Source organism: Aquarana catesbeiana, linkage group LG03, assembly GCF_042186555.1.
Source record: "Aquarana catesbeiana isolate 2022-GZ linkage group LG03, ASM4218655v1, whole genome shotgun sequence".
Taxonomy (NCBI): domain Eukaryota; kingdom Metazoa; phylum Chordata; class Amphibia; order Anura; family Ranidae; genus Aquarana; species Aquarana catesbeiana.
Genome location: NC_133326.1, coordinates 55,313,611 through 55,335,607, shown reverse-complemented (window position 1 = coordinate 55,335,607; position 21,997 = coordinate 55,313,611). Strand labels below are relative to the sequence as shown.

General features: G+C 42.5%; 1 protein-coding gene across 2 annotated transcripts in view; it reads right to left on the bottom strand.

Annotated features, from left to right (window-relative positions):
* CRTC3 (CREB regulated transcription coactivator 3) overlaps positions 1-21,997 on the bottom strand; it is a 221,507-nt gene that overhangs the window by 107,669 nt on the left and 91,841 nt on the right. For both annotated transcript variants that reach the window (XM_073618561.1, XM_073618562.1), the window contains exon 4: positions 8,509-8,570. In XM_073618561.1, the coding sequence (XP_073474662.1) occupies positions 8,509-8,570 (62 nt within the window). The remainder of the gene's footprint in view (positions 1-8,508; positions 8,571-21,997) is intronic.

The following is a 21,997-nucleotide window of genomic DNA, read 5'->3' as shown; positions in this document are numbered from 1 at the left end:
ACCGTCACAAAGAGGGAATGCAAATGGTTAGTCCTGAAGATGTGAATATAGAAATGAAGTTAAAGAAACAAATTATTATAATATTTACAGTTTTGCATATTCATAATTATAACAACCATGTTATAAACAAAAATGGCATAACAAATATCTCACAAAAACCTGAGCAATATGAAAATTAAAGATTACCCACTTCAATTACTAGGGTTATAAGGCAAGGGAGATACCACCATGAATGAAAGCCCATCATCAAGTAGGGTCCCATTCCCCTAAAGTGGCCTTGAAATTGTATAACGTAACCATACTGCTGATGTGCAGCATCCTTATTTTTTGGTCAACAAGTACCTGTTAGCATTACCCCTTTACACGTCTTAGCTTATCTAGTTAGTTAGCCAAGTCCACATTGGGCTCCCAAGTTCTAACTCCACAGTACACCTCCATGTAAGGGGATACAGATGAGGTAAATCCGTATCACGTTTTACATTTCTCATTCAACTTTAAAATTTTGTACTATGATGGTGCATAAGTCTTTGATAGGACACGGTGTAAGAAGGACATATTTTGAGATCTTCTGAGCACACAAGATGGATAAAGTCCTTCTCGGATTTGTACAATAACTAAGGCAATGCAATTTCAGCCACGTGTCAACATTCCAAACCGTATAGCAGTGGTGACGAGGCACAAACATAGTTTAGTATAGATCAGGGGTGTCCAACCTGCAACCCAACACAAAACCGTAAAACCTTTAACAGTATCTCTTTGCTGGACTTTTATACGTTTTATCTACCCAAAGCAAACTGTCCCACTCTTCACAATCACACCTTATTCATGTCACCAGTTTTCGGCAGCACCTATATTTGTGAGATACTATTTTCAAGGATAAAGCACACAAAGGGCAAAATCAGAACCAAAATTTTTGATGAGCATCTTGAGAATTCATTGAGAATTGCTAATAACGTTTTATGTTGCCCTCTTCTACCATAATAAAAGTATTACCAAAAAAAAAAAAATATGAAGTTTTATTACTCAAACAGGGAACTTTATCCATATCGGTGATCGTTAACTTGTGATCTACCAGTCTTTTTCTGCTCATCAGCTATCATTGTTGTTAGTATATTTTATGTGTGTGACCCAAGACAATTCCTCTTCTTTCAATGTAAGCCAGGTAGGTGAAAAGGTAGGACACCCCTGGTATAGATGATGCAGTAGAACCTCAAACTACTGTCCACTGTTCTTACTTTGCCGGGTGTACTTTTAAAGCCAGTGCATTTATCCAAGTAGTTGAAAGTATCTATTAAGCAAGTCTTGGTGTAAAATATTCACTAGTTCTTGTGTATGGATGTACAAAGTCCTAATATTCATCTTCATGTGGTTCATCTTCAATTCTACTGGAAAAGGTGAACAAATAAGTCTTCTCCAGCATATAGCTCTGAGTATGGGACATTAAATGTTTGAAAAGTCTAGGCTGTTTGAAAAAAGTTCACTCGATACCGCTGGGTGTACCATTAGTAGTCAGCTGCATAACCCAATCGATAGAAGGGCTGAAAATAACTGTGGACATCACACATACTTGACTTTAATGTGCAGATCCCTATAAACCCACTTTCTACGTAAAGTTGAGCTAAATGGGGTGGTGATAAATTAAGCTCTCACACAGCGTCAAAGACTAGCTTTCTGTGTGCTGTCAAAAGCTTCCTTATAGTCGACAAAGTTAATATAAATTCTCCCTTGCAAGACCATGCATTGTTGTAAGATATTTAGAGCAAAGCTCTAACATGAATAATGGTATTGTTATCTAATATTGAAGGAGCGTGAAAGAAGATGAATAACTGTGGCAGCAAGCACAGGGTCTGCATGTATTAATACCATCAAACCCAGGCACCAATCCTTTTCTTTACAGATTTCAAAAGCAGCTATAAATTACATTTTTTTCCTGGCGGTGCTCTGTTGACATCAAAGTCTGGTTTAGCTTCCTGGATTTTGGCTTCTTCCTCAGGTGATGGCCAGCTTAAGATTTACTTTATTAAATCCAGCCAACTTTCTTGTCCTCCTCAACTATTAGAAGGCATCTCTGATTGCAGAGTAGTAGGTTTGCGCTTTTGCAAAACAAGTGACAACATTTTGTGAACAATAGTATACACAGGAATTCTGTCCAAGTCAGCTGTAAGCCTTGCCCCTTCCTGGCAATAAAAGCGGAACTAAACCCTCCTAACCACTACAGCTAAAGAAGCTGCAATCTTAGCCCCTGTTTGAGTTGTAGTTGCCATATAGCTGCACACTGATCAATGGCCACTTGATGGTTTGACAGTTTGGTTAAGAGCATAAGGAACTTTGACCATTTTCATTCATGGCATGTCTTAAAGTGATTGTAAAGTCTCGTTTTTCTTCTCTTAAAAAAATAAACATGTCATACTTACCTCCTCTGTTGCAGTGGTTTTGCACAGGACAGCCCCGATCCTCCTCTTCTCGGGTCTCTCTTCACTGCTCTTGGCCCCTCCCTCCTGTCGCGTGCCCCCACAGCAAGAAGCTTGCTATGGGGGCACCCGAGCCGGGTCACAGATCCCTGTGTCCATTTAGATATGGAGCCCCGGCCTCTCTCTCCTGATTGGCTCACTTTGACAGCAGCGGGAGCCAATAGCGCCGCTGCTGTGTCTCAGCCAATCAGGAGGAGCATCTCGGATGGCCAAGGCACTTGTGGACATCGCTGGAGAGAGATGGGGCGCAGGTAAGTATTAGGGGGTGCTGGAGGGTGGCTGCTGCACACAGAAGGCTTTTTATTTTAATGCATAGAATGCATCAAGATAAAAAACATTCTGCCTTTACAACCCTGTTAAATATAAGAGTTTTAGGAGTTGTTAAACTAAGGGCTTTGCTCTGGTTTAGACCCCATCCCTATCCTTCAACTATCCAATGCATATTCTACTTTCTAAAGTCTTGCATCTGATAGTGAGGCCCCGTTGACACTTGAGCATTTTGTAGCTTGTAGCTTAAGGCTTAAAAACGCTCAACAAGCAAAAACCTATTGTTTTTAATAGCCAATGTTCACATCTGAGAGTCCGGCCGCTCACAAAATTACACAACCTACTTTTCAAGCAGAATTCAGCATTTCTGTCCCCATAGACTATAATGGAAACGCTTGAAAAAGCACGACATAAGCTTTTTTTCCCAAGTGTTTTCTGCTCAAAAAACAGCTCTCCACCACTTTTACAGCAGCAGTCCACACATTTTACTGACAAAAGCTGCAAAAACATGCAATTCTGCTCCAAAAAAAGCTTGAAAACGTGATGCTTAAAGTGGAGTTCCACCCACTTTTACAACTCTTCAGCATCCCTCACTAAACTGTGCACTGTAAACAAATTGGATATTTTTTAATTTTTTTCTCAGCACTTACTGTATATCTACTGTATTCATTTTTCACTTCCTCCTCCCTGCCCGCGGCCCATCGCATCATTTCCTGTTTGCAATGCCTTCTGGGAAGGGGCAGCAACTTCCTCTGACACTGCCGTTGCTATGGAAACCTGACCTGAAACCTATTACACTGCTTGTGCTGCACTGAGCATGTGCGAGATCTGCAAGGATGAGATCCAGGAAGAAATACAGTCTGGCTTCAGATGCCCACACTTAAGATGGCCACGGCCTGCTGTAAGTTTATAAAATAACAAACTACTGCTATAAACTAACAAAACAGACCTTAGTTTACAGACTAACTTTACTAGAATACATTAAGCTTGTGTATTATAGGGGTATTTTTATTTAAAAAGTATAATTTCGGTCGGAACACCACTTTAAGTGTGAAAGTAGCCTAATATAAAAGGCAGTGCTTTGTACGACTTGGAAAACGAAAGACTTCACAGGACAAAAGAAATATTTTGAAAACTACCACACTCACTTTTGGGCACCACGGCAGTGTTTTTACCTTAGACAATTTTTAGGCCACAAATTTAAAGTAAATCTGCCGGTGTGTGTCTTTTACAACTTAAAAGGGGTTGTAAACCCTCATATTTTCTCATCTTGATGCATAACTTCTGTCACTGACCGGCCCCCCAACCCCCTCCCTGCTTTACTCACCCGAGTCCTGTGATTCACACGCGCTCTTCCCCTCTGCCCGTTTCGGCTCTTGATTGGATAGATTGATAGCAGTGCAGCCATTGGCTCCCTCTGCTGTCAATCAAATCCAATGACGCGGGCACCGGGGCCGAGTTAGGCATTCTGCATCTATGGACGCAAATGCTGAACTCGGGAGCGCGCCCGCAAGGTAACCACCCAGGAGAGTGCTTCTCCTAGGGGGTTATATGATGCAGGAAGGAGCTACCAGTGCCGCTGGGGGACCCCAGAATTCGAGGTTCGGGGCCACTCTGTACAAAATGAACTGCACAGTGGAGGTAAGTATGACATGTTTGTTATTTAAAAAAAAAAAAAAGCGAAGCCTTACAATCACTTTAAAGGCTATGTTTAAATCGACACTGGATGAAGAACATCCAGAGCCCATGTTTCAGGGTGGCAATGGGGTGGTTTGCTATTGTCTGCTATAAGGTGGTAAGACAGGTATTGGCAAACCAGACTAGCACGATGCATCCAGATCAAAAAACCCGTCCACAAACATGGACATTCAATTACACCTGACCGACTTTATCCTGAGAGTGGTCTGCAATCCTGTACAAAAGACATGAGATTCTAAGCAACGCCCTCAGAAACTGGCATTAAAGTTGACACCCCCCCTCCTTCCCCAATGACACTAGAGTGATTAAAAAGTGGAGAAGCACTCAAAGTGCTTGTAAACCCCCTTTTTAAAAAAAATAAAAACAACAAACATGCCTATACTTACCTGCTCTGTGCAATCATTTTGCAGAGCATCCTCAATCCTCTTCCTCTGGGGTGTCCTGGCCCCTCCTCTTAATCGGGTGCCCCCATGAAAAGCTGCTTTCCATGGGGGCACCCATGCGGGCACCCTCCTGAGTCCTGCTGCTGCGTCCATTAACACAGACAGCGGGACACAGCCCCGCCCCATGTCACTGGATTTGATTGCCAGCAGCATGAGCCAATGGCTCCCGCTGCTATCAAAGAGGAAAGAGATGTTGGCTGGAGCCACATCGCTGGATTGGATCAGGCTCAGGTAAGAAAAAGGGGGGGGGGGTCTGGGGGGAGCTGCAGCACAGAAGGTTTTTCACCTCAATGCATAGACTGCTTTAAGGTGAAAAACCTTGAGGCTTTCCAACAACTTTAAAGCCCAGCTGAAGTTACGAACCATATGGCTTATGTAGCATAATATCCCATACGTTATCTATGGTGCAATCTACGCTCTGTTGACTCCAAAGGGGCAAATAATGACTTAACTGGCAGCACGAAATGTACTCAAGCAGTAATAGGATTCTGCAGCTGGTGAAGTTAAATTGGACAACTGAACCAATGCCAGTCTATAACAAGCCGTTTCCTAAACTCATGTCCTGAAATCTAAGCTTTGGCAAATTTCACACAGCATGCAAGGAGGACAGGTTTCCTATTTCAGGTGCTGACGTAATATCAGACTAGATGTCTGATCACTAGGTTTTATATCCAGATCCCAATGAAGATGATATAAGCTAAGAGAATACACTGGCCACTAATCCGTTATGTGCCTATAACAGTGATGGCGAACCTTGGCACCCCAGATGTTTTGGAACTACATTTCCCATGATGCTCACCTACACTGCAGAGTGCATGAGCATCATGGAAAATGTAGTTCCAAAACATCTGGGGTGCCAAGGTTCACCGTCACTGACCTATAAGCATTATCAGCTTCAATTTTCCAGAGCTTTTTCAAAATGCATTTTTAGAAGTATACATTGGATAGGAAATTTTGTTCACATTATTAAATTAATGAAGGAAACAGTGTTTATAGGTGACAAAGAAGGTTTACATATACTTGTGCGATTAAAGAAAACTGCACACAGCATTGCAGATAATTGGTTTCAATAACAGTACATCTGTGGTCTTTGAGGTCTACCGCGCCGCCCCTATGTCTTATGCCGCGTACACACGATCGGACTTTGCGGCACACTTGGTCCGGCGTACCGGATTTCGTCGGACAATTCGATCGTGTGTGGGCTCCAGCGAACTTTGTGTTCTCAAAAGTTTGACGGACTTAGATTTGAAACAGGTTTCAAATCTATCCGACGGACTCGAGTCCGGTCGAAAAGTCCGCTCGTCTGTATGCTAGTCCGACTGACAAAAACCGACGCTAGGGCAGCTATTGGCTACTGGCTATGAGCTTCCTTGTTTTAGTCCGGTCGTACGTCATCACGTACGAATCCGTCGGACTTTGGTTGATCATGTGTAGGCAAGTCCGTTCAGTCGTAAAGTCCGTCGAAAAGTCCGCTGGGCAACGTATGCCGTAAAGTCCGGTCGTCTGTATGCGGCATTAGCGGAAAAGTGCATGCATGTTCTTGTTGCGGAGACTTGGTTTAAATTACAGCTTTAGTCAAGGAAAACAGATTGGTAGTCAGCTGCTAAACATTGTTAGTAGATACTTTTTTTTGTTATATTTTAAATCAGCGGTTATTAAGCAGTGCTCTTTTGAAAGTCACACTTGTGTTTAAGCAGAGACAGGATACTGAAAAATTCTGTAATGTGAGAAATGACTAAAAACTCTGAAAGAAGGGTTAAAGCTGAAGTCTGGATATGATTTTTATTGTATAGCTAAATTGGTTCTGTTTGGGCCAATGTAAATACATGCATATTTCATACCTGATGGACTGCTGGGGAAGCTGAAAATCAGTGTAGTAATCACCACTACTACAGTAATAGCAGCGATCTTCGGGGTCCTGTACTAGGAGGCTTCCCTTCTGCATAGTGACCAGGGGGGGGGTTACACGCTTGGCACTGCCACCATTCGGAGAAAGCCTTGTAATTTTTTCAACGAATACAAAGCATTCTCTGGTTGGGTGAGGTGGAGCGGCAGGCAGCGAAGTCAAGAACTCCACTTCATCCACCCAGAGAATGCTTTACATTCATTGTAATTAAAAAAAAAAAAAAAAAAAAATCACAAGAAAATATGTGATCATTCGGAGTTGGATATATGCACTTAAGCCCTGGTTCACATTGGTGCTAATCTTGCAACGCCACACTTGCGACAACGCACCAATTTCAAAAAGTAGTTTCTGTACTACTTTTTGCAATTTTAGGGTGCGATTTCCATTGTCATTTGGGCAGAAACCCGCACAGATGTCTGTGAAATTGCAGCCAATTAGAGACTGACATGTGGAAGTGAAATCATGCGAGTTCAGCGGAACTCGCCCAGCTTCATTCCCGCAGCTCAGTGTGAACCTGGGCTGATAAAATTCTCTCAGATGTTGCATGCCAGCTCCATTGCCCCCTCCTCTTGGTTACTATGCAGATAGAAAGGCACTTGGCACAGGACCTGGAAGATCACAGCTATCACCCTGGTCACACAGTGGCTAAGTGGTTAGCACTTTTGCCTAGCAGCACTGGGGTCGCTGGGCAGAATCCAAACCATGGCATTACCTGCATCGAGTTGGCATGTTCTCACTAGGCCTTCATGGGTACTACTACTACTACTACTACGGTCAACTAATACAAAGAACTTTAGCTTTCCCAGCAGTCCCTCAGGCATGAGATTTGCATTCCTATGTTGGCCCAAGCTGGACCAATGTAACACTGCAATATTATATTTATATATTTTTATTATACAGGATTTATATAGCACCAAGAGTTTGCGCAGCGCTTTTCAACATGAGGGGAGACAATACAATTCAATGCAGGAGGGATCAGAGGGCCTTGCTCGTTAGAGCTTACCACCTGGAAGGGAGGGTCAAGTGACACAAAAAGGTAATAACTGTGAGGGATGATCTGATGGAGAAAATAAAAGTACAGTTGTGGAGGACAGATAGGCTTCTCCGAAGAGGAGGGTTTTCAGGGATCGCCTAAAAGTGGAAAGAGTAGGAGATAGTCAGACAGATTGGAGTAGGGAGTTCCAGAGGATGGGAAAGACTTGGGAGAAGTCCTGGAGGAGAGCATGGGAGGAGGTGACAAGGAGGAGGTGACAAGGAAACTAAACAGCAGGAGGTCTTAGGAGGAAGAACAATTTGGATTATATTTGAGACAAGGTTAGCGATTTAGCTGGGGGCCAAGCTGTGGATGCCTTTAAGTTATTGTTAGCATTTTGAATTTTTGTTGGGTGAATGGCAGCCAAATGGCGGGAATGGCAGAGAGGCGTGGCAGACACTTAACAGTTTGTATGGTGGATGAGCCTGACTCTGGTGGCAGCATTTATGATAGACTGAAGAGGGGATAGCCTATGTAATGGTAATCCAATGAGGCGGGAGTTGCAGTAGTGGAGGTAAGAGATAACCAGGGAGTGAATTAGGAGCTTTGTACTGGCAATAAAACAATAAAAAAAAAAAAAAAATCATACTTGAACTTCAGCTTTAAATCAAGTCCAGAGAGTAATAAAATATAAGCTTTCTGGAATAGGAAAACATTATATTGGCATCATTGGATTGGATTTATGCTTACCTTCTCCAGTTATTATCTGGCGGTGGGGAGAGATAAACAGATCCATAGGGAGAGCTGTCACAGTGATCCACAGTTAAGGAAAAACGTTAACAGTGACAACAAAGCATAGTAAAAGAACAGACATTTTATGGTTTGGGTGGCATCCTGAACCAGGCCTCAGACATTATCCAGACTTCTATGAATAAACAACAAAGAGTCTGAGGGCACTGGAGTCTGGAACAGGAATCCTCAGCATTTCTCAGTGGGAGCTAATCTTCAATTACTCTGTAACTAAATCAGGGCAAGGCACCAAAGCAGAACAAAAGCTAGAATTATAGTGATTTGATAAGTACAAATGGAGAGTCCAGAATGATTTCCAACAATTAGGCCAAACAATGGACATGTCACTTAAAATTTAACTCGTGAACGCTCATAAATCCGTGAACACTTCTAGGCTCCTCTGCAATAGCTGTAGAACTTGCCAGCCTTATCAAGTAACAGATATTTACAAACTACATTTCCCATCTCTGGACATCTGGCGCCATGTGACCTACTTAATAAGACTATAACCTTGTAACATTAGAGCCAGGGAAGTGGGAAAGACCTTGTGCAGTATGCTTATCATTGCCAGCGCTCACAAACCTGTCTTTTTTTTTTTTCCAATAAGTGCTCATGATGGCCTGCCTGCAAGACACCATAAAACGACTTGCCAGATGAAACGGGTCTACGTCACCAAAAAGGAAAAATATCTGAATATTAAAGCAGAACTTCGCTCTCTCAATCAACATTGATCATTTGTTGTAATCCTTATGCTGCTAGCAATAGTTAATAGATAGGAAAGTATTTCATATTCACCTCTTTTAAACTTTTTTTTTTCTTTCCCCATTTCCTCAGTTACGTCCTGGTTTCCAGATGTAGGAAAATGATGCTGTTTTTGCCTCTTTGGCCAGGACTACCTCCACCTAAGCATGTGGAGGTTCCAGGTAAAAAGGTGATAGCAGGTATGGTTAGTGATCAAAATACTGATCAAAAGAAAGGAGACTGTAAAGGAAATTTGTAAGTTCTGTATATAATTGTATTCTATTTTGTATGTATTGCACACTGCCCTCACTGTGCACACGGCACTAATAATGTTTTCATTACATGTTTGCATTCTTTCGAGTCCTCATTAGAATTAGTCTGCCTATGTTACGCCCCTTGTTACCATAAACATACAATTGTAATATTAATGTGTTACCTACGTAATCGTGTGTACAAAAACCTTCAATTGCATCATAATAAAGCAGAACAGTACTTTGGAAAGATGCGGAGTGTATCTTTTGTGTCTGTTCCCTACTGCAGTAGTTGTTATTAATTTGGAACCACTAATCAATATGGAGGATAGGCGTTGCCTATCTATAAAATGTCCAGGTCACATCCCAGCAGGTTTAATGAGGAGAGGTTTCCTCAGCTAAGCACACCAGTCTGCCTGAGCTAAGGGCAGACGGATTCCAAGTAGTAAATGTTACATCAATGCCCTTACTCAAGATGGCCGTGGCTAGAAATGCTAGGTGGCCAAGTAATTTCTCTGCAAAATAAATCATGGAGACATTGGGGTTGATTTACTAAAGCTGGAGAGTGCAAAATCTGGTGCAGTTCTGCAAAGAAACCAATCAGCTTCCAGGTTTCATTTTCAAAGCTTAATTGAACAAGCTGAAGTTAGATGCCAATTGCCTCCCATGCACAGCTGCACCAAATTCTGGGTGTACCAGTTTTAGTAAATCTCCCTCAGGTGGCTGGGTGAGCTGTTTTTGAATATTAAAAATGAATTAAATTGTTTTTTTTTGTTTGTGCTGCTAAGATGCAGCATGGTTCCCCTTTAATACCATAGACCATTATTAATCTAGGGCTAGAATTTTTATATCTGGGAAAATGCCAAATTGATGTCCAGTCTACAAAGGCTGGCCACAGGTAGCAAAAGGTCTTCCTGATAATGGCCACTGAACAGATATTGGCATGCTCTTTGTGAGCTGCTGTATGTGCAAAGCCGATGTTCTATCAGATTACCACTACCCATCTGATTGTGTAACCAAAGTGACGTTCTGCCAAAAAATAAATTACTGAGCATGCGCTATGCGTTCCAAACACTTTATGATCTGACGGGTAGCGGTAATCTGATAGAACAGTAGCAGCAGACATCTTACTACACCCAGCTACGTCTTGAATTTCAGAGTAATTTTAGCAATAAAGTGAGTGCATATAAATATAGTATATTGACATCTGTAATGCTGTTTGAATGTTGCATTTTGTAACAAGCTGGACACCGGCAGTAGGAAGGTGGTGGAGGCCATGTTGTTACACCCCGCTCTGCTCAGCGCTAAACCTTTAGGCTTTCAAAATGAAACATCCAAACACCATCACAGATGTCAATATACTATATTTATTTATATACACTCACTTAATTGCTAAAAGTACTCTGAAATTCAAGACGTAGCTGGGTGTAGTAAGATGTCTGCTGCCCCTGTTGTCAATTTGATGGGCTCTTTTGGTAGTGAAGTGGAGAAGTGTGTGGAACTCACAGCATGCCGTGAAACACATGTTGGAACGCGTAGCGCATGTGCAGTAAGTATTTTTTTGGTCGGAGTGTCACTTTCGTTACACAATATGATGGGTAACAGTAATCTGATAGAACACTGGCCATAGACGGTTAAAATATCAGCCAATTGAGCAGGGATCTGCCAAGATGCGAACCATGTATTGGCAGGCCGTTTGTACCCAAGCTGACCCCAAAAAATCATCAGCTTGTTGGAAAAATTCAAGTTCAGTGTTTAACCACTTGTGAACTGTCATAGGACGTTCTCGGTTTGCAGTGGTTATACCGGGATGATGCCCATAGGTATCAGCATTTTCAGCCAGTGATTCCCTGTGAGGCCGAAGTGATTAGAGTGGCTGAACAGCACTCTATTAAGGCTGCGGAAGGTGGAGGAGGAAGTGCCCCCCGGATGTTGTGCCTTCCTCCATGTAACCCCTGGAAACTGGGAGCGACGAAGATTATGTCACTTCCGGTTACGCCTCTCTCGGTTTACCTGGCCGTTAGTGGTCAGCAAAGCAGCTGATCAGACCCATCTGTGACTGATCGGCTGCATTGGAGGCCAGAGGAGAGATATGTGGTCTGATAGACACCAGATTTCTCCATAAAGAGGACCTTTCATGGCCCATGCTGTCACAATTGATATTGTTCATCCGTTGTGATGGCAATAAAGTTATTTAAAAAAAAATAGTTTCACATAAAATAAATATAAAAACAATGTAAATCGCCCCCCCCCCCCCCCCCGGTACTTATGCACAAATGTGAATGTATATGTAAGTCACACACATATGTAAATGCTGATCGCACCACACGTGAGGTATCATCACAAACATCAGAGCAAGAGCAATAATTCTAGTTCCAGACCCCCTCTAACTGTAAACTGGTAACCTGTAAAAAGTTATATGTTAAAGTGTCGCCCATGGAGAATTTTAAGCACCGTAGTTTGGCATATTCCACAGGCATATGCATTTTAAAGCGTGGTATATTCGGTATCTAATAACTGGCAGTAAAATCATCTTTTACATTTGACCAAAAATTGGGCATTATACTGTGTTTGTGTGCAATAAAATTAATCAAAGTTGCAAAAACCTCTGTGCAAATACTCTGACATAAAAATATTGCAAAACCCATCATTGTTTTCTATAGTGGTTTGGGGGTTCTAAGTAATTTTCTAGCTGGCCGTACACACAGATCTTTTGTTCTTTCAGCCTGTGGTTTGAAAAAAAATAAAAAATTGACAGAATCTACCCATGAGGATATCACGTTTTTACAGTCAATCTCTCCAGCTGTTAAAATACCCGTACAATGGCTGTATCTGACTGGATGGAGCCATTGTTCAGCCCACAATTTTCCGCCCAGCTCTTTTGATTTTTTTTATTTAAAGGATATCGGACAGGAGGGTTGGGACAGGGCCACCCACAGATCAAATTCTGGCCTGTTCATTCATACAGTGTGTCCAGCTTAAGTAAACCATAAGTTGGTTGGAGTTATTTTTTGTAAAAACAGGCATCTCTGTAATGATTTCTGCACACTGCGTACAGAAGCGGGTTTCTGCATAAAACACAATTTCATGGCTACACACCTGCTATCACTCCACCCAGGCAAAAAGACAACAACAGCACAAAAAGCCTTCACAAATCATTTCAAATACTTTCAGTACACGGCATTGAAAGATATGGTATGTGCTTGCGCAGTAGAAGCAAGGACAGGTACCAAGGTAAAAAGCGCAGACAATGATAAAAGCCGTGTAGACATTAAAGTGGTTATAAAGGGAGGATTTTTAACTTGATGCATTCAGATAAAAAACCCTTCTGTGTGTAGCCCCCCTAATACTTACCTAAGGTCCAACTCTACCAAGCGATGTTGCACGAGTACCTTGACCTTCCAGGACTCTCCCTCCTGATTGGCTGAGACACAACAGCGGCTCCATTGGCTCCCACTGCTGTCAAAGTCAGTTGGCAAATCGGGAGAGAGAGGGGGCGGGGCTGAACAGCCGCTCCGTGTCTGAAAGGACAAAAACGGAGCTGTGGCTCGGCTGCCCCTTACAGTAAGCTTGCAGGAGCACCGGCGGGGGACCTGAGAAGAAAAGGACCTGGGTTGCTCTGTGCAAAACCATTTTACAGAGCAGGTAAGTATAACATGTTTGTTACTTTTAAAGAAAACAAAAAACAAAAAAACGAGACTTTAGTATCACTTTAAGGCTACTTTCACACTGAGGCGTTTTACAGGCATTTTAGCGCTAAACATAGTGCCTCTCCCGTCACTCCAGTGTGAAAGCCTGAGTGCTTTCACACTGGAGCGGTGCGCTTGCGGGACGTTAAAAAAAGTCCTGCAAGCAGCATCTTTGGGGCGCTTTAGAAGCGATGTATACACCGCTCCTAAAGTGATTCCAGTGGGCAGAGCTTTGCGGGTGCTATTAACCCCTCCACCAGCAGCTAGCGGGGGTTAAAAGTGTCCCACTAGCGGCCAAAAAGTGCCGCCAAAATGACGGTAAAGCGCCGTTAAAGATAGCGGCGCTTTACCGCCGACCCCCCCCCGCCCCAGTGTGAAAGTGCCCTAAGTGAGACATTGCCTCCAAGCTCAGATGTGATTCACACCACCACTGCCAATATCTTAAAGCGATATTAAAGTTTTTTTTTTTTTTTTTTTAAACAAACGTTATACTAACCTGCTCTGTAAGGTGGTTTTGCAATTGGGTCCCATGCCGATGCTCCTGGCTCCTCCCTCCTGCCAGGTGACTCCTCCCAGCTTGCTCTGAGGGCACCCAAACAGGCGCCCGAGCCGTGGCTCTGAGTGTCCATTTATACACGGAGCTATGGCTCAGACCCAGCCTCTCCGTCTTCTAATTGGCTTACTGGCCAGTGGCCCCCGCTGCTGCCAAAAGCCAATCAAGAGTGCAAATCCCCAAAGAGCCAAGGCTCTTGTGGACATTGCCTGTTTGAGAAGGGGCTCAGTTAAGTATTAGGGTGGGGCTGCTGCACACAGTAGGTTTTTTACCTTCATGCATAGAATGCATAGAATGCATGAAGGTAAAAAACCTTCTGCCTTTACAACCACTTTAAGGGAACATTCGGCACTACTAATCAAAAGCAAGTCCTTGATAACAAGCAAACAGCTTAGGACAAATATGATAACATGTCCAGTGTACCTAAACACAAGAACAAAAATTTGCAGCCACCACATCTATGGTCTGGTACACTGCATACCATTTTGATAAGGTCACCTTTGGGAACATGTTACACGTTCCCAATGCTGCAGTCGCTGCCCGATCCCCTTCTTGTGACAGCAGTACAGGGAGAAGTTCCCCATACTAGCTGGAACTTTTTGAAATCAGCTGCTTCATTCATTCACACAGCTGTGTGTAAATAAACTACAAGATTGTATCTACTTGCCTGTATGGGAGGTAAAACACACAGATACACTGACAGATCTGCATCGCTGGTGCATTGCTTTACAGGCTCCAAAAAAATAAATAAAATAATGCAAATTTCTTTTCCTGCAAAAAAATGTGCATTTACTATATTTTTTTAAAAAACAGGTCAGTAATATAACTGGGTATAAAAAGAGCATCTTAGAGAGTCATGCCCCGTACACACGGTCGGACTTTGTTCGGACATTCCGACAACAAAATCCTAGGATTTTTTCCAACAGATGTTGGCTCAAACTTGTCTTGCATACACACGGTCACACAAAGTTGTCGGAAAATCCGATCGTTTTAAACGCGGTGGCGTAAAACACGTACGTCGGGACTATAAACGGGGCAGTGGCCAATAGCTTTCATCTCTTTATTTATTCTGAGCATGCGTGGCACTTTGTCCGTCGGATTTGTGCACACACGATCGGAATTTCCGACAACGGATTTTGTTGTCGAAAAATTTTATCTCCTGCTCTCCAACTTTGTGTTTCGGAAAATACGATGGAAAATGTCCGATGGAGCCCACACACGGTCGGAATTTCCGACAACACGCTCGGATCGGACATTTTCCATCGGAAAATCCGACCGTGTGTACGGGGCATCAGAGTGTCTCAGACGATGTACAGCTGCATCTAAAAATTGTCGTGTTTCAGAATAACGTTCCTCAAAATAAAACTGCAAAGGCTTTAAAGTGGAACTACACACCATCTGAACACCACAAACCAAAAACGCTATTTAATTCATTTTTAAAATTCAAAGCAAAGTCACCCATTCATCCGTGTCTCCATGCTTTATTTTGTAGAGAAATCACTTAGAAAAATACCCCCCTAGCATTTCTGTCCGTGGCCATCTCGGCTAAGGGCAAATGATTCATGTAGCATTTACTTCCTAATATCCATCTGCCCCTAGCTCAGGCATACAGGCTGCAGCCCATGCTTAGCTGAGAGAACCCCTCCTCCCCTCCCGAAGACATCTGGGATGTATGACATCATTTGGCAAGGCATGGAAACTAGAAAGTAACTGAAGAAATGTAATTAAAAAAAAAAAAAACACAACACTTACACAACATGATATATACTTTTCTACCCATTTTCTAATGTTAGCACCATGAGGATTAAAAATAGTCAGTGTTGATTGAGAGAGTGAAGTTCCACTTTAAATATACAGCATCTCACAAAAGTCAGTACACCTCTCACATTTTTGTAAATATTTTATTATATCTTTTCATGTGACAACACTGAAGAAATGACACTTTGCTACAATGTAAAGTAGTGAGTGTACAGCTTGTATAACAGTGTAAATTTGCTGTCCCCTCAAAATAACTCAACACACAGCCATTAATGTCTAAACCGCTGGCAACAAAAATGAGTACACCCCTAAGTGAAAACGTCAAAATATTGACACTTTGAGCCCAATTTGGTGTGGCCACCATTATTTTCCAGCACTGCCTTAACCCTCTTGGGCATGGAGTTCACCAGAGATTCACAGGTTGCCACTGGAGTCCTCTACCACTCCTCCATGATGACATCACAGAGCTGGTGGATATTAGAGACCTTACGCTCCTCCACCTTCCGTTTGAGGATGACCCACAGAGACCACTGGACTAAATGATAGAACCAAACACAGAGAGATGTATAGGTGTGTGTGTATAATATATATATATATATATATATATATATATATATATATATATATATATATATATATATATATATATACATATACACATATACATATACATATACATATACATACACATACACACACATACACACACACACAGAGAGAGCGAGAGAGAGAGATAGAGATAGATATATATATAAAAATATAAAGGTAGAATAGTGAGCAGCATCTTGGCTCAGTGGCTCAATAAAGGAGCTCCTATTAATTTACAGTATATAGTAGCGAGTGTCTCTTGTGCCTTGTACATATGACTTGTTTCCCCTGAGTTAAGTGGCTTAAAAAAAGTTAACTACCAATTTCAAGCGTTTTTTTTTTTTTTTTTGTTAAAGCTGGACTTAGGGCACAAATTTCATTTAAATATATTCCTCAATAGCCACAAACAATGTAAATCCACCTTGTGTGCACCGAACGCCTTTACAAACCCAGATATTACCTTCAAAATAAAGCAAAGATATCATCACTGTGCTGTACATGTCTCTGCGCAGAGAGCAGAGCTGTGGGAGGGGCCCAGCAGCTCCACATAGAAAACTACAGGAGGGGAGGAGACTAGACCAGTCATCCTGCTCAAGCAGGGAGAACAGCGGAGAGCGGTCTTTATTACAGGAAGCTCCTGTACAGAGGGGAAGTCTCCCACTGAATTACTGCACAGATCTGGAAGAAATACACAAAGTACACCAAGATTCAAGGAAGAACACCCATGCTTCTGGTATTTAGACAATATTTACTTACCCTGGAGTTCAGCCTTAACCTTAACATTTTTTTTATAACTTTAAGAAGTTTACAAGCTTGCTCTTACACATTATATTATTGATATATCTCTATTACTGGAGCACTTCAAACAGTGAAACCCTCCCTCCAATAAAACATTTCATATATCAATCACCCAACAGAGAAAAGTGAATATTGCACCCATCAGTATATTACAGCACGATTATAATAAGGCACCAATGAGTTTAGTGTCCGTTAATCAATAACTAAGACCTCTATAAAGTTGTGTTATAAGCATTTACTAGAATATTGGTTTACTGTTTATCTGAGTAGATTACAAAAAGTGAAAACGCTTCTCCTAGGGGGTTATCTGATGTGGGGAGGAGCCACTGGGGGACCCCAGAAGAGCGGGTTCGGGGCCACTCTGTGCAAAACGAGCTGCACAGTGGAAGCAAGTATGTTTTGTTTTTTTTAAATAACAAACATAGGTCTTTACAATCTTTTTTTTACTATTTTTTTAGATGTACACATGAAAGAGGTCAGCTTAAATGTAAAAGACTGTATGTAATACATGTTTAAAATCCCTTTTTTGTACATATATTTCATAATTTTACTGTATATATTAAAAAAAATTTTTTTTAAAAGTTCAGAACGGATTAATCTGATTAACATTGAACCCTATGGGAAAATCTGCCTCGGTTCACAACCAATTTGGTTCGCGATTAAGTTTGTGAACCGCGGTATCACAGTATATGGATATTTCTCACCACCACTCATTCACAATCAACTTGTGTTGTATGGGGGAAAAAAAAAAAAAAAAAACACATTTACCGTATATACCTATATAGTGCAGAGTGTTTCCAGCAAGCAAGAGGTTACTTGCAAAGAACCAACAAACACATTGTAAAACAGACAGGAAGGAAGAGTTTACTAAAGTCGGAGTGCATTCCCACTAAGGAGTCCAGCTGCGATGCAGGGATTATTAGACTCGAGCTGTACAAACAAGGAGTGTCTTTGGCAATCCATATTTCATCTTTTCAGAAAAAAAACCTCCCACTCATTGCTATGTCAACACAGGCTGGAGATTTTTTGTTTTGTCTCTAAGAACATTTCAAGAACGGTGATCTGCACAGCTGTACACAAGCCTGCCACTGTCCATTCAACTGTATGCGAAGATCGCATTATTTCAGGCCGGAGCCTCTGTGCAGCAGAAGAATACAGAACTTGTGAATAGGATTGTCAGCCTAAATGAATAATATCAGGTTCAACTAACCAACGTGTTCTACAAGTCTGTACAGAGAAATAGATTACTTTCCCCTAGAGCGAGGACGTTTCCTGGTACCTGCCCCTTAATAAGGCAGTGCTTGTACCTGCTCGACGTGCAGCATTCCGACAACTTCAAAGCGGCCGACTCTCACCAGGTTTTGAAATGATTTAAACTCTAGCAACATATACAGTGTCTCATGCTTAGAGAACAAACAGCCCTGAAGAACGTCTTGTTCTTGAGGTCTTGTAGGTAAGCAAAAGCCGAAAGGCACCTATGAAACTTCAACATATATCTCTTCCAAAATATCAAGCCATGTGCTCAATACCACGTTGGTATTGTCTTCTGCAGTAAGGATGTTTTTTTTCTGGGGAACTGGAGTGAGCGCTGTGTAATGCCCCGTACACACAGTCGGATTTTCCGACGGGAAATGTTCGATCGGAGCTTGTTGTCGGAAATTCCAATCGTGTGTAGGCTCCATCAGACATTTTCCATCGGAATTTCCGTCTCACAAAATTTGAGATCTGGATCTCAAATTTTCCGACAACAAAATCCGTTGTAAATTCCGATCGTGTGTACACAATTCCGACGCGCAAAGTTACACGCATGCTCGGAATTAAGCAGAAGAGCCGCACTGGCTATTGAACTTCATTTTTCTCGGCTCGTACGTGTTGTATGTCACCGCGTTCTTGACGTTTGGAATTTCCGACAACATTTGTGTGACAGTGTGTATGCAAGACAAGTTTGAGTCAACATCCATCGGAAATAAATCCATGGATTTTGTTGTCAGAATGTCTGATTGTGTGTACGCAGCATTAGTGTTGAATTTTTTTGGGTGCTCAAATGCACCTTTTACTCAGGTGGGTGGTCTGAGCTGGATAAATAGTTTCCATGTAAAAACCCAACACACAGTCACTGTATGAAAGCAAAGACACATTTATATTAGACTTAAAGTGGAACTCCAGGCATGATCTTAATTGCACACTTACATTGGTTCATCTTAGCACAAGATAAAAAAAAAAAAAGTATTCATACCCCTTGAAATGTTAAATGTTCCACATTTGTCAAGTTACAACCAAAAAGGTAAAATGTATTAGGGATTTAATGTGATAGACCAGGGGTCTCCAAACCCTGGCCCGCTTAGATGTTCTATCCAGCCTGCAGCTCATTCAGAGACTGTCGAAACTGTCGCACCCCCCCCCCCCCCCCGTGCGTTTTAGGCAGTGGGACAGAGCAGAAGGCAGGTGGGGCGATGTGTGTGTGCCGCTGTCAGAGTGGATCCAATGAGGCAGAGGAAGGCGGAGCTGTGGGCGGATTCCCATGCGTGCAGGCAGGAGGCGGGGCCCCGCTGTCAGGCAGCATGGATGTGCGGACTGGCTGTGTGTGCTGGAGACAGCCTGGGGGGGGGGGGGGGGGGGTGGTCAGGGTGGAGCAGGTTCCCGCTCTGTGCAGCTGCCACCAGAAATTTGGATGGTCTTGTCATGCCTGCCCCAGTGACAGCTAACACACCCTTGGTGTGCTGCAGATCCCTCCACTGACGACATCTGCAGGAGCCGCAGGACTGGGAGGAACTATCTGCAGGACTAGAAAACCCAAAGGTGTGTGTGATGGTGGAGGGGTGTGTTAGGGGAGAGGTATGAGGGAAGTGTGATCAGGCTAGGGGGGGTGGTTTGATCAGATTGGGGGGTATCTGGGGGTGTAATCAGGGTGGGGGACACAGACGTGCTATGATGAGATTATTTCAATTTTATTCATTTATTTATAAATAAATACATTTTTAGCCTGCGAATATTTGTAAAATCTGCAATTTGGCCCTCGGGGTAAAAAGTTTGGGGACCCCTGTGATAGACCAACACAAAGTGGCACATAAATGCGAAGTGGAAGGAAAATGATAAATGGCTTTCCAATTTGTTTAAAAATAAATATGTGAAAAGTGTGGTGTGCATTTGTATTCAGCCCCCCTGGGTCAATACTTTGTAGAATCACCTTTCACTACAATTACAGCTGTAATGCCCTGTACACACGGTCGGACATTGATCGGACATTCTGACAACAAAATCCATCGTATTTTTCCCGACGGATGTTGGCTCAAACTTGTCTTGCATACACACGGTCACACAAAGTTGTCGGAAAATCCGATCGTTCTGAACGCGGTGGCGTAAAACACGTATGTTGGGACTATAAACGGGGCAGTAGCCAATAGCTTTCGTTTCTTAATTTATTCTGAGCATGCGTGGCACTTTGTGCGTCGGATTTGTGTACACACGATCGGAATTTCCGACAACGGATTTTGTGGTCGGAAAATTTTATAGCAAGCTCTCAAACTTCGTGTGTCGGAAATTCCTATGGAAAATGTGTGATGGAGCCTACACACGGTCGGAATTTACGACAACAAGGTCCTATCACACATTTTCCATTGGAAAATCCTATTGTGTGTACAGAGCATAAGTCTTTTTGGGGATGTCTCTACCAGCTTTGTGAGAGTGACATTTTTGCCCATTCTTCTTTGCAAAATAGCTCAAGCTCTGTCAGATTGGATGGAAAGCGTCTGTGAACAGCAATTCAAGTCTTGTCACAGATTCTCAACTGGATTTAGGTTTGGACTTGAATATGCTTTGATATAAACCATTCCATTGTAGCTATAGCTCTGTTTAGGGCCGCTGTCCTGGAAGTTAAACCTCCGCTCCAGTCTCAACTCTTTTGCAGACTCTAACATGTTTTCCTCTAAGATTGGCCTGTATTTGGCTCCATCCATCTTTCCATCACCCATGACCAGCTTTCCTGTCCCTGCTGAAGAAAAGCATCCCCATGATATGATGCTGCCACCACCATGTTTCACGATGTAGATGGTATGTTCAGGGTGATGTGCAGTGTTAGTTTTCCCCCACATAGTGTTTTGCTTTTAGGCCAAAAAGTGAAATTTTGGCCTCATCTGACCAGAGCACCTTCTTCCATATGTTTGCTGTGTCCCCCACATGGCTTCTCGCAAACTGCAAACGGGACTTTTTATGGCTTTCTTTCAACAATGGCTTTCGTTTTGCCACTCTTCCATAAAGGCCAGATTTGTGGAGTGCATGACTCCTCTAGAGTTACCATGGGCCTCTTGGCTGCTTCTCTGATTAAATGCTCTCCTTGCCCAGCCTGTCAGTTTAGGTGGACGGCCATGTCTTGGTAGATTCACAGTTGTGCCATACTCTTTCCATTTTCGGATGATGGATTGAACAGTGCTCTGTGAGATGTTCAAAGCTTGGGATATTTTGTTATAACCTAACCCTGCTTTAAACTTCTCCACAACTTTATCCCTGACCTGTCTGGTGTGTTCCTTGGCCTTCAGGATGCAGTTTGTTCACTAAGGTTCTCTAACAAACCTCTGAGGGCTTCACAGAAAAGCTGTATTTATACAGAGATTAAATTACAAACAGGTGGACTGTATTTACTAATTAGGCAACTTCTGAAGGCAATTGGTTCCACTAGATTTTAGTTAGGGATTTCAGAGTAAAAGGGGACTAAATATAAAATGCACACCACACTTTTCAGATATTTATTTGTAAACATTTTTGAAAAAAGTCGTTTTCCTTCCACTTCACAATTATGTGCCACTTTGTGTTGGTCTATTACATAAAATCCCAATAAAATACATTTACACTTTTGGTTGTAACATGATAAAATGCAGAAAACTTTAAGGGGTGTGAATACTTTTTCAAGGCACTGTAATTATGCATATCTCATAGCTCAGGGACCACTGGGAAAGCTGAGAATCACTGTAGCAGTTGTTGCTACTACGGCGACAGCCGTGATCCTCTTGGTCCTTTGCTGAGCGGCTGCCCTATTACTTGCTGACCACAGGTGATCGTTCATTCTGCATTGCGCG